General features: G+C 45.9%; 1 protein-coding gene across 2 annotated transcripts in view; it reads right to left on the bottom strand.

The window, feature by feature from the left end:
- The window catches only part of SPOCK1 (SPARC (osteonectin), cwcv and kazal like domains proteoglycan 1), a 588,532-nt gene that overhangs the window by 195,266 nt on the left and 373,726 nt on the right, over positions 1–19,540 (bottom strand). For both annotated transcript variants that reach the window (XM_040240033.1, XM_040240034.1), the window contains one exon: positions 10,564–10,678. In XM_040240033.1, the coding sequence (XP_040095967.1) occupies positions 10,564–10,678 (115 nt within the window). The remainder of the gene's footprint in view (positions 1–10,563; positions 10,679–19,540) is intronic.

Here is a 19,540-nt window from a genome sequence, read left to right as displayed (position 1 = left end):
CCATCCCCTCTGTGAGGAACATTAAAGACAGGACATTAGCTTGAGAACATTCTATTTAAAACAAAAGTACATCTAAAGATAGCTTCAGACACCCATCTAAATCACCCGGAGTCCATTTTCTGGCCCCAGAACCCTCATGGTCAGTGCCCCAGATGGGTCCTAGTCTGGTGCCTGATATCCATAAAGAATGTCTTTCATGGTTCATTGGTTGAATTAATCTGATATAAAATGTCTAAACTAGAAAGAAACCTGTGAGTTGAGATCTTGATGAGTTTCGGCAGAGGAGCGAGCAGGCCACAGTAGATTTATTAATAACAAAGGCAAAGAAAAGAAGTTTAAAAAACTTAAAACAGAAGTAAGTGACAGTGGGCAAACCAACCTGATCAATTCTGTAAAAGAAGACGATGTTGTGTCCTGAGGCCAGACTGACCTTGCTCTCCTGGACACAGGGCACAGCTCTCTCCAGACCCTGGAAAGTGGCCGAGAACGGGCAGGTGACACACACATGCCACGAGGCTCAGGTGGCTTAAGCTTGTCTGCTGCCTCTTGTTTAAGGGCTAACATGACAACTCATACCTGTGTGCCACTCAACACACCCTGAGCCCTGATGGAAATCACGCCTCGCCATGACCTCTCCAAATTAGGCACACCCACCTCAACCTCCTTTTTTCTAATCCATCTCAATTTGATGCACGATTTGTGTTACTCTATATGACGTAGTGACTACACCACCACCATGCATTCCTTAATGTGTAAGAGGAAGCACAGCAACTGCAGCCCAGTGATCTGCAGCAGAACCACAGAGCAGGGAGGTATGCTTAATGCTTTCTAACAAAGCTACGACAAACCTAGACAGCATATTAAAAAGCAGAGACATTACTTCACTGAGAAGGTCAGTGTAGTCAAAGCTATGATTTTTCTAGTAGTCATGTATGGATGTGAGAGTTGGATCATAAAGAAGGCTGAACACCGAACAACTGATGCTTTTGAACTGTGGTGCTGGAGAAGACCCTTGAGAGTCCCCTGGACAGCAAGGAGATCAAACCAGTCAATACCAAAGCAAATCAACCCTGAATATTCATTGGAAGGACCGATGCTGAAGCTGAGGCTCTAATACTTTAGCCACCTGATGAAAACAGCCAACTCACTAGAAAAAAACTCTGATGCTGGGAAAGACTGAGGACAAGAGGAGAAGGGAATGACACAGAACGAAATAACTGGATGGCATCACTGACTCAATGGACATGAGTTTGAGCAAACTCCAGGAGATAGTGAAAGACAGGGAAGCCTGGCCTGCCACAGTCCATGGGATCACAAAGAGTCGGACACAACTTATCGATTGCAAATCAACAATAGAGACAAGGAGGGGATGAGAGAGTCATGCTCCATCAGTCCCTGTAGACAGCCACTCCCACCACACACACTTGGCTCACTAGCTCTCCAGCAGCCTTGCATCTGGGCATGTGTGTCTTCAAAGAATTCCACCATAACACATTCTCCATCTCCTCCAGATAGAATCAGGCTCAAAAAAAGAAAGCCAGAGAGAAGAGACAAGGCTCCTTTGCTTTGGATCCATTAGAAACTGAACTGCCCTCTCTAGCAGGAGGCCCTTCTCTAGCAATGCAGCCAGGAGGTGGGGATGGCAGGCTGGCAGAGGGAGCTGGGGAGGATTCTCGCAAGGCAGAGGATCCAGTCCCTGAGAGCTATACCCAGAAACTGCCCAGTCAGGCAGGAGACCATGAGACTGACTGAGAGGCCTCACCAAGTAGCCCTGCCCTCATCTACCCTGTCTTCTGACATAACTCTGCTTTGGCACTGGCAGTATGGTTTAAAAAAAAAAAAAGATGAAAGGAAACCAAGGCAGGGCAAGATATGGGTCTGGGACATTTTCCTGGCAGATGTGATTTTTATGTATTTTTAATGTATTTATGAAACTTGCCTAGTGAATCTGCCTTCCATTGTAAAGGTCTGCCTCTCACTCCTCTCCTGGCGCCAGGAGACTACAGATTCCACATGATGATTCTCATCTCCATTATGAATTGTTTTTGACTCTCTGCTGCTTTGGTCCTCAAGCTCATCTAATCAATACCCTCTGCTTCAGAGAGGAAAGCAAAGGTGGGGAGAAGCTAACTGGCTTTGCATGAGTTGTTCAGTCTTGCTTAGTGAAGGCCTCAGAAGCAGCTCAGGGGTGGAGGCATACGGTACTTCTTTCCTTTGAAAAATAGCTTGGGTTTAAAGTAATTAAATATCTCTGTTTTTAAGTGACACATAGTTTGAATGATTGCTTTTGGAAAAACCACAGAGAGGAAAAACGAATCCAGAATTACTGCTTTTGGCATAGAAAGAAGGAAATGGGGTTAATAGCCGAGCTCCCCACCAACCCCTCTATAAGGGGAAAGAGTCAGGAGAAAAGTTCCCAGGCGTGTGTGTGGAGGGGATCTAAGATTAGGAACAGATCAACTCCTGGGCTGCAGCACTGTAGGCAAAAACGAACTAGCCAGTGAGAGCTCATGCCCGTGGCTCTGCAGCAGAGGGGGCTGTATCCCTCCATCCTGGTTCCAAATCTGTCCCTTATGGCCCTGTGCAACCAAGGGAGTTACTGACAGAAACTCAATAATCCCATCTGTAAAATGGGGATCATAATAGAGACCGACAGACCCCTTTGGGAAATCCATAAGGGCGCTTCTGCTCAGTGAGCTGAACACAGTAGTGAGACGGGCTGGGACTGGGACCCTTGCTGCAATGCTTGCACCTGGACACATCTATCCTCCAGCAATGAAATACAAAGAAACTGTAGGGACTAAAAATAACCCTGGGCATGTGCAGTTGGGGCAAATTCTAGACGCAAAAGATACCAAGAGACCAAAAAACGCAACTGCCACTTTTGAAGTGACTGGAGCAAAAACAGGGTGTTGGCAGTGAAAGCAGGGTACTGCACATGCGCCCTGCACACAACTACCAAGAGCTGGGCACACCGCCCCAGCCAGCCCTCTACCCAAGGGCTGGGCACACCACCCCAGCCAGCCCTCTGGCCTGCGCCCTGCACACAACACTACCCAGGACTGGGCACACCACCCCAGCCAGCCCTCTGGCCTGCGCCCTGCACACACCCCCACCCTTACTCCACATAAGGAACAAGCAAGGGAAACTGGCTTTTATTCTCACTCCCTCCTGCTACAGTAGGGGCCCCAGTAAAGCCTTGCCTGAGTTTCTTGTCTGGCCTCTAGCCAATTTCTATTGATCGGGGGAAGGCCAAGAACCCTGGTCGGTTAAAAGTAGGTGACCAGCAAGTGGCAGCTCTGGAACCAACCACTCTCTCTATGTTTTCTTCAGCACCCTCGGGAAGGGAAGGTATTTGCAAAACAAAGGACCACAGCGGTGGGGTTTCTGTTTAGAAAGGTGACTGATTCAGAAGTGGGCCCACACTCAGAACTCCACTGCATGTATTCCACAAATAGCCTAGAAACAGCATCAAGCCCTCATTAGCACCCTACCTAGACAACGTGGCAAACAAAGACCCCTCGAGGCTAGCATAGAACACAGGCCTCTTGGAGAAAGGGTATGAGTGGCATTCATACAAAATTATAGTAAGGAATGTGGGCAGGATTCCACTTTGGTGACTGGAAACAATGCCTGGAGTTGTGAAGCACCAGAAAGCCATCCAGGTACCTAGGAATCATCCGCCTTTCCACGTGGCTGTGTGTCACCCAAACTGAGACAGACACGTGTGTGTATAATCAACCCGTTCAAAGGCCCTGTAGCAGGAGGCAGTGCTTTGCTGTAAAACAAAACTGAGATGAAATAACCGTCATCCTTTCAAATATCCTCTGAGAGCTTGGTATTTGAGGCACATCCTGTGATGTACTTCTCTCTGACCTCAGACACTTTGATTCTGCTTTTCAAGTTCACATAAAAGACAGAGAGCTCTCAGATTGGTCCACTGCACTGCCAGCCTCGACTGGATCTGAATTCTTCACTGATGCCGAGAATTCGTTGTTATTCCAGATAATTAGGAAGTAGAGATAAAGGGCTATTACGTTAGAGGGGCCTGGCCCACTGGGAAGACCAGCTGTTGGCTCCTTATTTAAAAACAGATTAGTTCCCACTGCTCCCAGAAGGCTTCCAAGGGTACACTCAGACATTGAGAGCCCCACCCTGACATCCTTCCCTGTCATTCACGATGCACATGCAGAATTTGAGAATGCAGCTTGTCTGGAAGACTTAAAACAAATGCTTCAATTTTCCATTCTCCAAATGAAAATCAATGGCAACAGAGAGGCAAAATCAATGTTCAGCGCTCTGTAGGGAGAAGCCCTCCCCATCTCTCGCCCACCCAGAACAATAAATCAGAATGAGCCATCCCACTGGCAGTGAATTCCTGAGAGCAGATCCCTCTGCAGGTAGTATGACTCTCTGTCCTTTTTTTCATCAATCACACCCTAAGAGGGTATTCTCTTTAAGAAGAGTGAGAGAATATTTTTAAAAAACTTCAGTTAGAAAGAATAACACACTGCTGTACTAAAAACTCTTCTTCCTTAAACTGATTTGCCACAAGGATCTTTGGCACCTAAGACCAGAATTTGACTTAACTGTTCCCCAAGGTCCATTTTGCAGTATCAAACATTAAAGAATGCTCAGGCACCCCAATGACCTACTTCCCAAAACAAACCATGACCTGCTGTCACCAATGGTTAGCTTATATCCACCACAATGCCTTATAAACATAAATCATACAATTCATATTTTTGTCCTCTGTCACTCAGCAGAATTATTATGAGATTCATCCATGCTGTAGCATGTATCAATAGCTTATTCTTTTTTTCATTGTTGAATGTTACTCCATTGAAATGAATACACCTCAGCTTGTTATCTATTCACCTGTTGATGAATGTCTGGGCTGTTTCCAGCTTTTAGCTACTACAAGTAAAGCTGCTATGAACACTTGTGAGTCAGTCTTTACATGGACATATGCTTTCATTACATATTCTAGAAACAAATCTTTTGTTGGACATATGTTTTGCAAATATTTTCTCCCAGTGTGGCTTGTCCTTTTATTAGCCTAACAGTGTCTTTTGAAGATCAAAGTTTTCACTTTTGATGAAATCCAATTTGGTGATTTTCTTCTTTTTTTTTTCTGGCATTTATAGTTCATGGTTTCTTTGTGCTCTGTTTAAGAAATCTTTATCAATCCCAAGGTTACTACTCTTGCTTCCTTCTAAAAGCTTTATCATCTCAGCTCTTATACTTAGGTCTATGATCCATTTCAAGTTATTTTTAGTATTGTATATTATATAATCACTAAGATTTATATCGATAAAGTGCTGTGGTATCATTAAGTACTTATTTGTAAATATCAGTTGAAGAGAACCCAATACAAATTGTTATATACAGGATAAACACCACTCAATAAGCAAGTTTTGACAAAAACAAATCAATGGACAAAAGTAGAGGAAAGAATGGAAGGCGATGTGCTGGAATATTTTAATTACTATTTTTAGATTCTATGACCATGGCTTGTTTTCTGTTTCTTTTTATTTGTCTATGCTTTTCAGTGTTTTCCATAATGAGCCTCAATTACTGTAATATAAAAGATAAATTAGAATGTTAAGAAAAAGTCACCTAAGAGAAGCTTTCGTGACCCCAGGTTTCCTTCACAGTGCTCCTAAGTGCATCGATGGCCCTCTTAGAGCACCTAAAAGACGAACATGCTACCAAGATTTAACCCTCTCACCACCCTACTCAATACAGCTCAACAGCAGGAAGAGATAAAACACAGAATTTCCAAAGAGAATCTGAGTTTAGCTGAAGTCTCTCAATGAAACCAACCACAAGCCCAATACCATTCTAATAGTGGGGGAGTGTTTGCACTGAAACTGCTAGTCCAGCCACCCTGACGCCAGGTGGTCACAAATGTGTGTGTCAAACCGCTTCTCCACTCACTTAGTCTCCAAGGGCAAAGAAAGCTAGTGACCTTCTCTTGTGGATGCGCTTATAGTCCTCCCATCTCAACTTGCTTGCAAAGACAGCCCAAGTCCGCAGCCTCACAAGCAGCCCCAGGCCGGCCAGCCGCCTCTGCCTGTGTGTGCGGTCCTGACTGTCTGGAAGGTGGGATTTACCCCTTGAGCTGCTGCAGAGGCCAGACTGCCTGATGGGATTGCCTACGGATGTTTCAGAGAGAAAGATGACTTCCCTGATTGATGAATAAATAAGAGTTGTCAACACGGCCTCCCTGGTCAGAGGGGATCCCTGAAGTATAATGTGGAAGGACAGATGTTTCATCCGGGAAGATGTCCAAGACCCAAAAAGAGGTGTGTACTGGGCTGATGAGGGCTGAGTAATTCAGCCTCCAAAGGGGAGGGGAGGCAGGCACAACCCCAGAGACCACCACCACAGAGCTCCCCCTGCACACGGGCGGCCTCTCCAATCCTGAGGAGGACACAGGCATGCCCCTGTCAGAGCCTCCTCTTTGGGCTGTTTTTTCGTCAGTGAACGATACTCATCATCAGAAATGCAGCTCTTGTCCAACTCCTCACCTGCCATGGATCACAAAGCGGGCAGCAAGCTTCCATGGGCAGGAGATCCAAAGGCCAGAACAGGACAGTGGGCAGGGCCCCTGGATGAGCTACTTATTCTCAGGAGCATGCAAGTGAGGGGTTTTCTGCCTGGCCTACCAGAATGAATGAGACAATAGTAATATCTATTACCATAACTGTTGTAGTCGTTGTAAAACCAGTTGTCCTTATGTGACACTAAACTATGTCCCTCCGTCTTTCTGACCTCTCACCAAAAAATACACACAAAATGTGCTATGCAAGGATTAGTAAACCTTACCACCCAGAAACCCTCTCTGCAAGAATCACTAAAGGACGTATCCCAGCAAATGGGAAAGAGGAAGGGGGTAAATACTTTCTTTAAACCCATGTTAGAGTGGAGGGAACCCAGATTCAGAAAGGTCGAGTAACTTGCCAAGGTCACACAGCTAGAAAGTAGCCAACCTGGGAATGGAGCCTAGAATGGTCTCACTCTCAAATCTATACTCTTAGCCACTGAACTCTATAGCCACCAGGAGATGCCAGAGATGAGGATAACACTTTCAACACAAGCAAAAAAGTGGTGGTGTTTCCAAACAGAAACACGGCATGCCCAGAAAAGCATCTGAATATGCCTAGATATGCCTGAATACCAGTGAGGTTGCTGCCTGTGTCTCAAACAGATTTGAGCTTATAACTAAAACTCTATTGTCTGGGATTTACAGACATGGCAATATTCCAGGAGGAAACCGGAAATGGACTGTCCATGTCACACACACACACAAAACCAGATGGTTGATCAACACAACACTATTCCAAGGAGTATTTGGTATTTGCAGCCAAAGAGACCACATTGTCCTTCAGAGAATGAAGAAGTCTTGTGTGGCAGGAGAATCTAGGAGAGCTTTCTCAGGGTATATATGCCTTAGAAGGACTTTTGAAGAAGAACAACAACACAAATTCATTGTTTTTCACATCCCACTCTGCATGCAGTGATCTAGATTTTCCTTGAGAGGAGAAGTAGAGTCCGTTATTTACCTCTGCAGCCTCAAGGCCTAACACAGGCCTGGCACTTAGTAGGTACCTAATACCTTTTTGTTAAATGACAAGGAATGAGTGGATAGACAAAACAGATCAAATGATGTGGCCAATGCATGGTACTGACGAAAAACATAAGCTTTGGAGCTCGACAGTCCTCGACACAGCTGTCACTTACTAACTATACAAGCAAATGACCAACTCCTCTCTCTACCTCAGTTCTCTCATTTTTAGAATGAAGACAAAAATAAGCACCAACTTGAAAAAATCACTGGAGGAATTCAAGGCTACAGGTCCTGAGCATAATGCCTGGCATATGCTAGATAGGGTTCAGGAGTGAGATCTGGCTTTAATTCCAGTGAGAACACTGGGGAAGAGCAAAGTACATTATAATACCTTGAATCCCAGTCTTATGGAGACAAAACTTGACTATTGTTAGGTGATCACAGAGGCCAGGTCTGAGGCTGCAGGTGCTGGGTTGGCAGGGCCCTGTGCTATCAGGCCACTCCCAAGTGCCGCTTCACTGCTGGACTGCCTGCCAGAGCATGGGAGCTCCCCACACATGTTCTTAGGAACTGAGGGAACTGAAAGCATGTCCCCAAAGGAGTGGCCACAGGGGCAAGCATTGCTCAGACTTCAAGAACTAAGAGATGGGATAGGACTCATTCTGCATGGTCCCAGGGTCAAATTGGAACTAACCAAAGGGCAAATGTTACAACAAGGCAGATTTATCGGAAAAGCTACTCTTCTTTGCCTAAGTTTATGGTGCAGTGCAGGTAAATGGCTGAGAAAGTTGCCAAACTCAAGTGATAATTCCTAAGCGTGTGTAACTCCACTACCTCTTGTTGCACCTCTCCACTACAGAGTCAGTACAGGGACAAGGGTGGGAATGGCACTCAAATCACCTTTCTTCCACCCCCGTCCCATCCAACCCCATTCTTGAAGAAAGTCTGTTTGGTGTGTGCGTGCGTGCATGTGTATGTTCTTACTTCAAGTATTTCTGCAGGACTGAAGGCAGAAGTAGCCTGAATTCAAAGGCTCATTTGTAAAAACCTAAGCTTCAGTATTTTGGTCATCTGATGCAGACAGACAATTCACTGGAAAAGTCCCTGATGCTGAGAAAGATTGAGCACAGAAGGAGAAGAGGGCATCAGAGGATGAGATGGCTGGACGGCATCACTGATGCAATGAATATGAACTTGGGTATGCCAAAGCTTTTGACTGTGTGGATCACAATAAACTGTGGAAAATTCTGAAAGAGGTGGGAATACCAGACCACCTAACCTGCCTCTTGAGAAATCTGTATGCAGGCCAGGAAGCAACAGTTAGAACTGGACATGGAACAACAGACTGGTTCCAAATAGGAAAAGAAGTACGTCAAGGCTGTATATTGTCACCCTGCTTATTTAACTTATATGCAGAGTACATCATGAGAAACGCTGGACTGGAAGAAGCACAAGCTGGAATCAAGATTGCTGGGAGAAATATCAATAACCTCGATATGCAGATGACACCACACTTATGGCAGAAAGTGAAGAGGAACTCAAAAGCCTCTTGATGAAAGTAAAAGAGGAGAGTGAAAAAGTTGGCTTAAAGCTCAACATTCAGAAAACGAGGATCATGGCATCCGGTCCCATCACTTCATGGGAAATAGATGGGAAAACAGTGGAAACAGTGTCAGACTTTATTTTGGGGGGCTCCAAAATCACTGCAGATGGTGATTGCAGCCATGAAATTAAAAGACGCTTACTCCTTGGAAGAAAAGTTATGACCAACCTAGATAGTATATTCAAAAGCAGAGACATTACTTTGCCGACTAAGGTCTGTCTAGTCAAGGCTATGGTTTTTCCAGTAGTCATGTATGTGAGAGTTGGACTGTGAAGAAGGCTGAGCGCCAAAGAATTGATGCTTTTGAACTATGGTGTTGGAGAAGACTCTTGAGAGTCCCTTGGACTGCAAGGAGATCCAACCAGTCCATTCTGAAGGAGATCAGCCCTGGGATTTCTTTGGAAGGAATGATACTAAAGCTGAAACTCCAGTACTTTGGCCACCTCATGCAAAGAGTTGACTCATTGGAAAAGACTTTGATGCTGGGAGGGGTTGGGGGCAGGAGGAGAAGGGGACGACCGAGGATGAGATGGCTGGATGGCATCACTGACTTGATGGGTGTGAGTCTGAGTGAACTCCGGGAGTTGGTGATGGACAGGGAGGCCTGGCGTGCTGCGATTCATGGGGTCGCAAAGAGTCAGACACGACTGAGCGACTGAACTGAACTGAAGCTCCAGGAGATGGTGAGGGAGAGGGAGGCCTGGTGTGCTGCAATCCAAGGTGTTGCAAAGAGTCAGACACGACTGGGCGACTAAACAACAAAAAAGCCCAGCAGATGCTCAGAATGGGTGGAGGGTACAGGACAAAGGCTTTAACAACCCTGAAGATGAAGGGAGAGACTTCCCCCAGCGCTGAGGAAGCAGGTATCAGGTGCTTCGCCCTGAGGAAACAGGAAGACATGTTCTCAGAGGGAATTCTGGTGTGGCTGTCTTAAGGAGCAGGACCCCAAACCAGGACTCTCAGTCTGGCAAAGATTCCCACATCCCATGGAGTGCTGAAGCAGATAAACCCCCAACTCTGACTTCAAGGGACCTTCAAGGATTATCATGGGGAGGATGTCTGTGGCAACCAGCAGACTAACGAGAAACTTCCTGGATCCTGAGGTCATCCAAGGAGGAGGAATGGCCCCCCACAATGACCAGGAAGGGGTTTTCTGTGCTTGGATGAGGGCTCAGAGTCAAATAAAGCTGATTCAAAGGAAAGTAAAAGGTTAACTTTCTTTGCAAATGTGTTTGAGAACTGAGATGCATACCACAGCCAACTGCATGTACCATGTACCACATAAGACACAGACCAAACACCTGTCCCCTCCTCCCCCCGTCCCCCAGCCAGAGGTCAGGTACCCCAGATCTGGTGGCTGGAGAATACCTTGGAGCCCTTGGCTTACCTGGGGAGCAGGTGCTTGCGGCTGACACACAGGGCAGTCTGGTAGTCCTGGGTCACACACACCTTGTGAGGGCTGCATTTCACCTTCAGGCAGGGATCTTTGGATGGGTCCAGGGCTGAGGCAAAAAAAGCAAGAAAAGGAGAGTTAGGACCTCCAGGTAAATTTAATTTATACTTATACTCAAATAAACAAGTGGGAAACAAACAGACCACGGGTTTGCACTCTGCACTCTTTACTTAGGCTGGAGGTAATTAGAATAAAAACCCAAACCAGGGGGAATTCTGTGTCTATGCCACGTGTTTTTCTTCAGCATCAGGATAGCGATTCTTTTGTGCTTTGGGAGTTTCAGTATCTTCATCTTGGCCAGCAATTACTTTAGAACCCTGTGTGTTCCAAGGACCAAAAGCTACATAGCACTCTTTGGTTCTTTGTCTGTCACTCCTTTATATGACTTTGCACCCAATTTTACTTATTTCCTATAATATACAGTGCCCCAGAGGAGGAGAGTTTTGCCTTCAGTTCCATCAACATACACTGTGAGCATCCATCAGCCTATTTTAAGTTTTGTGAAGAACTTCGGGATGTACAAGATAGTTATGAGCCATACACACTCGTGATATAATTGGGTGGGGAAAAAAAGCTGACACATAAATATTTATTGTGCAGGGGAGAATTAAACAAGGGCCATGACAGGCATATATAAAATGATAACAGAGCTTGAAAGAATAAGAGAGATCAATTTCTGGGGCAAGGATTAATGAAGCATTAATATGTAAGTTGGATCTTGAGGGATGGGTGGGATGGTAAGAAGCAAAATGAGAAAAGGCAAGCTAGGCAGAGCAGTCAGACCTACTCCAGGGTGGGGAGGCACATCTGGGGAACCCTCAGATATTCCATCTGACTAGAAAGTGTGGGCTTTTGGGGTGGGAATGACACGGTGGTGTTGATTCAGCTGAGTCACTGGAGAAGGGTCTTCAGAGCCAGCACATTACATACAGCAGCACTTTCTAGAACAGGCAGAGTAGCCGGCCCCTGGCTAGGCAGCACCCTACAGGCTGAGGTGTGCATGCTCCTCAGAGTAAGAAGGCTACAGGGAGCTCTCTGCAAAACAAAAGCAACAGTGCCATCTCCCAGCTTCCGGGCCAAAAAGCCTATCAGGTGGTCAGTCTGTCACGGCTGCTCTCCACAGCCGGGCGAGGTCATGCTCCCACGTCTTCCCCCAACACACGCTCCGTTAAACAAATCTGCATCCCAAGCAGGGAAAGCAAAACAACTCTAAGAAATATTAATACCATGCCCCCTCAACTCTGGGGCCCCTCAGCGATCATGAACGCTCTGCCCTTACAGAAAGTAAGGACTCCTGTCAGGCTACCCAGGCCTAGAATCTCAATCGTTTTCTTCCAGTGGCCCCAGGGAACTCCACAAGGGACCTGGACACGCTGTAGCTGAAGATATTTCTTCCTGGGGCTTGAATTGCTCAGGGAGGCTCCCTTCCCTGCAGCAGCTTCAGCTTCTGCAAACAGGAACCAGGTGCATTTGCAGGCCAGTCAGGTGAGCAACGAGACCCAGGCCTTGGTCCCAGGGGAGCCACCTGGTGGAGCCTACTCCCCGGTGTGTGTGCCCAGCTGCCTGGCATTTAGCAGCAGAAAATGGACTGCAAGAGAGAGACACTACAGGGACAGAGTGCTCACTCTGAGCTCTTAAGCTAAGGGCGTCCACTCTGGGAAGTGAGTGGCAGGGGCCTGTGTCTGGCCTCATAGCCTCCCCAGGCTCGGCCTTCCAGAAACTTGCAGCAGGAACCTCCTGGCTCCAGGTGGAATTCTCTGGCTTCCTGGGATGTCCTCATGAGAAGCCAGGACAGTGCATTTCAGGACAGCAGCCTTCTCCCAGTGCACTGCCCTCCAACCCTCACCTAGGGCTCCAGTCTAGCCAGCTGTGACTTGTTCTCCAAGACACACACAGCACAGAGCTAACAGTGCATGACAATTGGACGACCACTGAGAATGACCATGCCAGTCCTTTACTGCCCTTCTCACACTCCCGGTCACCACAAGATGAAGACAGACACTTAGGGACCTGAAGATATATGGGATCAGACCCCTGAAGAAATGTGGGGACCAGGCCCCTGGCACCCCTGGCCACAGGAACCAAGTGAAGTGTTTCCCTGACAGGTGCCAAGCATTGTAGACCTTTTGGGATTGCCACTGGAATGGATCTCAGAGATGGAGAACACCAGGCTGGCTGAGGCAATGAATGTCAAAATATGCAGGACTATATGACAAGCCTTATCGCCCAACTCAAGCTTCTTTTAGCTTTTGCAGCCAATTTCACAGACATGCACCATCCACACTGGGGTCCAGATAACCCCAGTGAATAGTGAGATCTCAAGGAAAGTGAGTCTGCTGAGTGGAGCAGGAAGGAGCACAGCCTCTCGACACAGTGATCCAAGTGAATGCTGCCTCCACTGCTTCCTAACCTCCTATACCTCAGGTTCCTCTCCTGTGAAATGGGATAACAGCTGTCCCTACCATTGCTTTAGGTTGTCATCAGGATGAAATAAGTCCGTCTTTATAAGTGCTGCCAACAAACCTGGGAACATGTTAAGTGCCTCATAGGTGTCTGTTGTTCTGTGTGTCTGGATTTCATTCCCAGAGTGAATAATAAGCCTTCATAATAACCAGAACGATAGCTCACACGTATCCAGTGCTTTTGACATGCAGGCAGTGAACTAAGCCCTCTAATTGGATTACTGTACTTAATTCTCACACAAACACCCACAGCGGTGTCTGCTATTCCCGTGCCCATTGTACAAAGCAGACGAGAGGGACGTTCAATATATGACACCTGGTCGGCTGACTCCAGAATCCAAACTCCTCAACACGATATGCCAGTGGCATGAAAAGCACCCGGAGTCTCCTAAAAAAGGTTGATGTGGGGCTTCCCTGGTGGCTCAGTGGTAAAGAATCTGCTTGCCAATGCAGAAGACACAGGTTCGATCCCTGATCCAGGAAGATTCCACATCCCAGGGGGCAACTAAGCCCGTACCCCACAGTTACTGAGTCTGCCTGCCTACAGGCCCTGCTCTGCAGCAAGAGAAGCCACCGCAATGAGAACCGCACAACGATGGAAGAGGAGCCCCTGCTCTCCGCAACAAGAGAAAAGCCCTCGTGGCAATGAAGACCCAGCATATAAATAAATATAAAAATTACATTATAAATAAAGACTGATGTGGGGCCCTATCTCACATCAATTATTGAGCCCAGATGCACCTGCTCTTGAGAGGCCTCCAGGGCAGACTGAGTCTTCAGGAATAAAAGCAAGGGGTATCCAGGGGGGCTAGTGCTGTCAAGGCTGGGTCACATGCCCTCGATATCCCCCAAAGAATAGGAGAATGCCCACCATGGGCAACCATGGGCAATTGTGCCCTCTGCCTACCCCATCTGAAGGCAGCAACCCCTCAAAGGAGTCACATGGTCAGTGGCATAAATTTTCTTTCTGCAACCTTGCCATAAATTAAGCTAATATTAAGATTGAGGGCAGGAAGAGAGGGGGACGACAGAGGATGAGATGGTTGGATGGCATCACCGACTCGATGGACATGGGTTTGGGTGGACTCTGGGAGTCGGTGATGGACAGGGAGGCCTGGCGTGCTGTGGTTCACGGGGTTGAAAAGAGTCGGACACGACTGAGCGACTGAACTGAACTGACAGATCACTCTACTCCAGTTGTTTTTGTTTTTCTTTTTTGTAATTTTTTTACAATAGCTCTTTATTTCTTTTGGCCACATAGTGCAGCATAGTGCGCACAGTCCCTAGTCCCCAGACCAGGAACTGAAACTGCACCCCCTGCTTTGGAAGCATGCAGTCTTAACCTGTGGACTATCAGGGAAATCTCCGCTCCTCCAATTCTTGAAGCTAACATTTCTTAAAAAAAAAAAAAAAAAAAGAAAAGAAAAGAAAAAAAAACTCTAACCAGAAATACTATTAAATAAAAATCATCAGCTATTTAACTCTATATGCATACTTACTTAACAATTTGCATATAGAAATCAAGACTGCTAAAAATTAATTACCAGGTTCTGAATACTTCAAACATGTATGGGAATTATTTAGAGTAAATGAACTTCACAGAACAACAAAACAGTAACAAATCAAGCTGTCGGCATTTATTTAATCACCAGGACGCATCTTGTTTTTGAAAAACAGCAGACTCGGGATTGAAAGGGGATAAAGATGGTGATGGAGCGTGCCACTTCCATGTAAATGCTGCCTCTCCAATATGCTCTTTCCAGCACCCCTGAGGCTGTGGAGACTGACAGGCACCCACACCTGTACTGGACAGGGCGGTGCAGCTCCACTTTCTAGAGGAAATAATAGGAGACCGAATAATAAGTGGTATTCAAGAGGCCCTTTAATAAGGTGCAGGGAAGCCCTGCAGGGGAGGAGGCAGTAGCAGAGGCTGAGAGTGAGCAACAACCCTGACCGGGAGCAGAAGCCTCCTTGTATAGGTGCTAATGGTTTCTACAGACTGTGCTCCAAGTTTCTCTCTCCCCCCAGCGCATGTCTAGTGATAAGACTCAGCAATCCCCACAAGATGCCAAAGCCCTGCCCTCTCCGTTTCTATCAAATACCTGCAGGACTCATGTGGATTCAAGCAAGACAGTATGCCCAACAGGTACCCATGGAAGGTTAATTGCATCTTTCCTGCCCATTCACAAAAACCAATCAAGTGACAACTGGCATAGGATACGTGTCCAGTTAATTTTCTCAATAATTTTTACAAAACATTTTTCAAAGGAAAAAAAGAATGAATTAATTGAAACAAATTTGTCAAGCTGGAAAACATCAAATTCAAAAGTCAGTTAATTACAGGCTTCATGTAAGATTTTTTTTTTTTAATTAATTTTATTTTTTAACCTCACGGCTTAGTCTCAATTAAGGTAGTGATATTTTAATTATTGTAATTGTTTCAGAACTTATTTTTCAGTATGAGTTAATTTTTAATTAGCTATGTTAATTTAAAAACTCTAAATCAAGTCTTTTTGCTGTCCTCGGGCACATCCTATAAGCTCACTGGCAAATGGTTATAATACCTGGAAGAGCAGAGCAGGGTACCACCTCAAAGATGCTGGGATGAGAGGATGTTCCATTCTGTGGGCTGAACAATGGGTCCCTGAGACTCACCTGGGGATGTGACATACACTAGGGTTTATTTACTCTGTTAACATTTGCAGGGCAAATTTTAGGCTGTTACTTCTAGAGTGAACAGGATGTCATTCCTGCCTTCCAGAAGCTCACAGCTCAACAGAGGAGACAGGTAAAAGTAAAGTAAGTTTAGTACACTATGGGAGATAAGGAAGGTACTACATCCAGCCTTTCAGTGGGTTAGGTGAGACTTCCCGGACAGACTGTTATCTATGGAAAAGTGGGTTTAACCCAGGTAGTAGGATGAGGAAGAACACTCCAGGGAAAAAGAAACTCCCTTTTCAGATGTAAGAGAAGTGGTGGCAAGTCTGGGGAATGGCAACATTTCACCAGGCTGGAAGCAGACTAGAGCAGGCATGGGATGAGATGGCAGTGTCATCATGGGGAGCCTTGAAACCACAATGAGGACACTGGGGGCCCATGGCTACCAAGTTCCACAGTCACGACAAACACGCACGCCCTCCTGTGCTGAAGCTGGTGGAGAGGGGTAGGAAGAGAAAACCTTTTATATACATTTTACATGGAAAGCGGTCTTTTGATAAGAACAGACACGCTGCACACTCTCACCCTGCAAATGAGAGGCAGAGTCAGAGTGGAGGGCCCAGTGGTCAACTCTTAGCGCCCCCTTTCCTCCTGAGGAACCTCCATGACCCGCTTCCCTGGGGCCATGAAGCTGCACAGGATTCTGGAAGGCAACCAGGCTACCTGGTAAAACCAAGAAGTCAAGATTTCATCTAAAACCACCATGTGAACTCATGGTCCTCTCCGGTGACTTGTGGAAACTTCCTCTGACTAAAGGCCACTCAATTCGCAACGAGCTGACAAATTAATGGCTGTTTGCTGTCTCCCTGTTTCTTTTAAGGTTGCTCTCTGCCCAAATCATGCTCATGTGAGGTTCATTCTGAAGAACAAAGACACTCCCAGTGATTCATTAGGAGTGACTTAATGGATGATTGACAATGAAATTACTCCAAACTGCTAAAACCTTGTCAAGCTAAGGTCCCAAACATTTATTATGGCTTGTCTGTCCCCATGGTAACCCGTGCATGCATCTTGCTTCCTCCGCCTCTCCAGAGGGGCTTGTTTACTAGCTGACGACATAGCCTCACTGAATACAAAACAGAAGATTCCACCCATAGGATTTTGCTGGAACCACGCAAGAATGGCAGACTGGAAAGACTCTGTCTCTGTTCTCAGCTTTCATATCAAGGGTTTGGCCATGCTCTTTGAGATCGAACAAAGGGGCTATTGGCCGTCTGTCTAAACAGGACAGGTGAGTAATACAGAAGGCTGGATGTGTGTGCCTAAAAACTGGAGGATGGAAGTGGGCAGGGACATAGGACAGACAAGGACAAAGAGGAAGAGAATAAAAAAGTGCTTCCAATCAGAAATACTCTCTTGGGAAGAGATTTTTTCTTTCCTTGTCAAACCAAGGATTTGAAGACATTATAACTAAAAGTATCCTCTCTCTTATAGTAGTCTGTGTATGTTTGCAGGAGATGGTATAAACTATGAAAAGCCTTTTTAGAGGGCAATTTTTCAACCATGTATTTGCTAACAACCATAAAACACAGGTAAGATAGGTGTTCATCATTCCCTCAACTTTTGACACATATGAAAATTTTAATAATAAATGGAAAGAAGGGGAAAAAGAAATATCCAATGACCTAGTAGATGAAAGTGTTAGGCAGAAACATATCTTTATGGTCCACAATAAGGGAAACGTAAACAACTTGAATGTTTATATATAGCCATCCACTCAGGTTGCTACAAAATACCAGAGGTTGGGTGGCCTTGAATAACAGAAGTTTATTTTCTCACAGTTCTGGAGGCTGACAGGCTGAGATAAGAGCCCCAGTCTGGTCAGTTTCTGGTGAGGGCTCTCTTCCTGGCTTGCAGACAACCACCTTTCCACTGTGTCCTCACGTGGGTTTCTCTAGGTGCACTCACAGAGAAACACGCTCCCTGATGCCTCCTTTGAGAATGACCCCTGTCCTATTGTATCAGGGTGCCACCCTTAGGACCTCATTTTCCCTTAATTACTTCCTTAAAGACTCCCTCTCCAAACACAGCCACAACGAGGATCATGGCTTTGACATAAGCATTTAGTCTACAACACCATCTACAGGGAAATGGTTATCTTAATCACAAGACATCCATTTACAAAATATTGTCCAGCTACTATAAAGGAATAAGTAGGTTTATATGTATTAACATAGGTAGATGTTTATGGTATATTAAGTCAAAGAGGAAGGTAAAGATGAGAAAATGGATTTGAAATGGATAAGTAGCTTTCTGACAATACATGGCTAATAAATGGCAAAGCCAGTGCTCAAAATCAGGGCTGTCTACATCTAAAGGAGACGTGCTTTCCATTTCCTATCCCGCTTCCTTTGAAAAGAAGCACCAGCCCCAGCCTCTACCACTCATACGCCAGGGCCCTCAGCTTCTCCTGAATGTCCTTTGTCTTCTGGAGCTGTCCCTGAGATAAGCTGTGAATCAATGCAGACTGCCTGTGCCTGCAGGCCACCACCACTGCAGCCTGTCACTCAGCAGTCTACAAAAGGCACAGTCTCCTGCTTCCTGGAGAATCTCTACATCAGGGAGACAATGAGTCCTGACCATCGCCAGAGGCAAGAGCAAGTTTCCAGCCCTGGGAGATGACAGCACTCTTGCCTCTGAGATGTAAGAGTTAAGGATGTACTGTTCAGGGCTGGAACAGCAGTGGTGGGGAAGAGCTTTAACACTCCCTCCTTCCTGCCCCTCCTCCGCCACCGTTCATGTGCAAAATGAGACACTATGAGCAAACCGATAAGTCCAACATGGCTAATTTACACATCTTGATCATTTGACATGAATGCATTAAGATGCGTCCACTAGAGCAGCTGTGAAAATAGTCGTCATAAAATCACAGGCCACAAAATGTTATCAGTCAGTGTCCCTTTCTTAAAACTTTTATTCAGTGCGAAGGCTGCTCTGGGATGCTGAAGGCAAGGACCCTTCAAAAGAGAGATGGAGGAGAGGAAGAAAATGGAGAGGAGAATAGAAGAGCTGAGGGGGGAAAAGGGAAGAAAAGAGCATTTGATTACCTAAAGCATCATCCCATCAGGGGGCTGACAACTGAGACAGTGACATCAACCAGCCTGCAGAATAATGTACTATTATTCTAATTCACCACTGAGGTAACTGATACACAGATCAGTTTAATATGAATTAACTCATGAGGAAACTGACGATGTTGAGTAACCTGTCCGTGGTCACACAGCTGGTAAGTCTGGATTTCAATCTAGGTGAGTCTCACAACAAAGGAGATACTTGGGGCCACCACATCACTCATGAGAAGAGCTTATGATGGGGATAAAAGTAATGAGTACAGTGCCAAGCAGCAGCACACAGAGCCCCTCTGCCCGCCTCCCCTGAGAATCATGAGGACCGCCTTCTGTGAAGAAAACATGGTACCAACAGAAGTCAAAGCCAAATGCTTGGATATGTGAATAAACTTATATGATTTTTATAATGAATACAAAAGTCAAAGTTTCTTTCCAAGTCAATGGTGATGTCCAGTGAACTTAACTTTCTCTCTTTCTCTCTCCGACATAAGAAACAACACGGAACAAGTGAGCCCTGTGGTTCCTTCTGTGAGTGGGTTTTGTGAAGCATGTATACGGTCCATGGCACTGGCCACGTTCAGTATAGCTGGTGGTGGCGTGGGGCAAGGCAAGGCAGCATGATCAACAGACTGAGAACAGTCATAGCTCTCAACAGAGGGGCAA

Source organism: Oryx dammah, unplaced genomic scaffold (genome assembly GCF_014754425.2).
Source record: "Oryx dammah isolate SB20612 unplaced genomic scaffold, SCBI_Odam_1.1 HiC_scaffold_5, whole genome shotgun sequence".
Taxonomy (NCBI): Eukaryota; Metazoa; Chordata; class Mammalia; order Artiodactyla; family Bovidae; genus Oryx; species Oryx dammah.
This window is presented reverse-complemented; position numbering and strand designations above follow the sequence as displayed.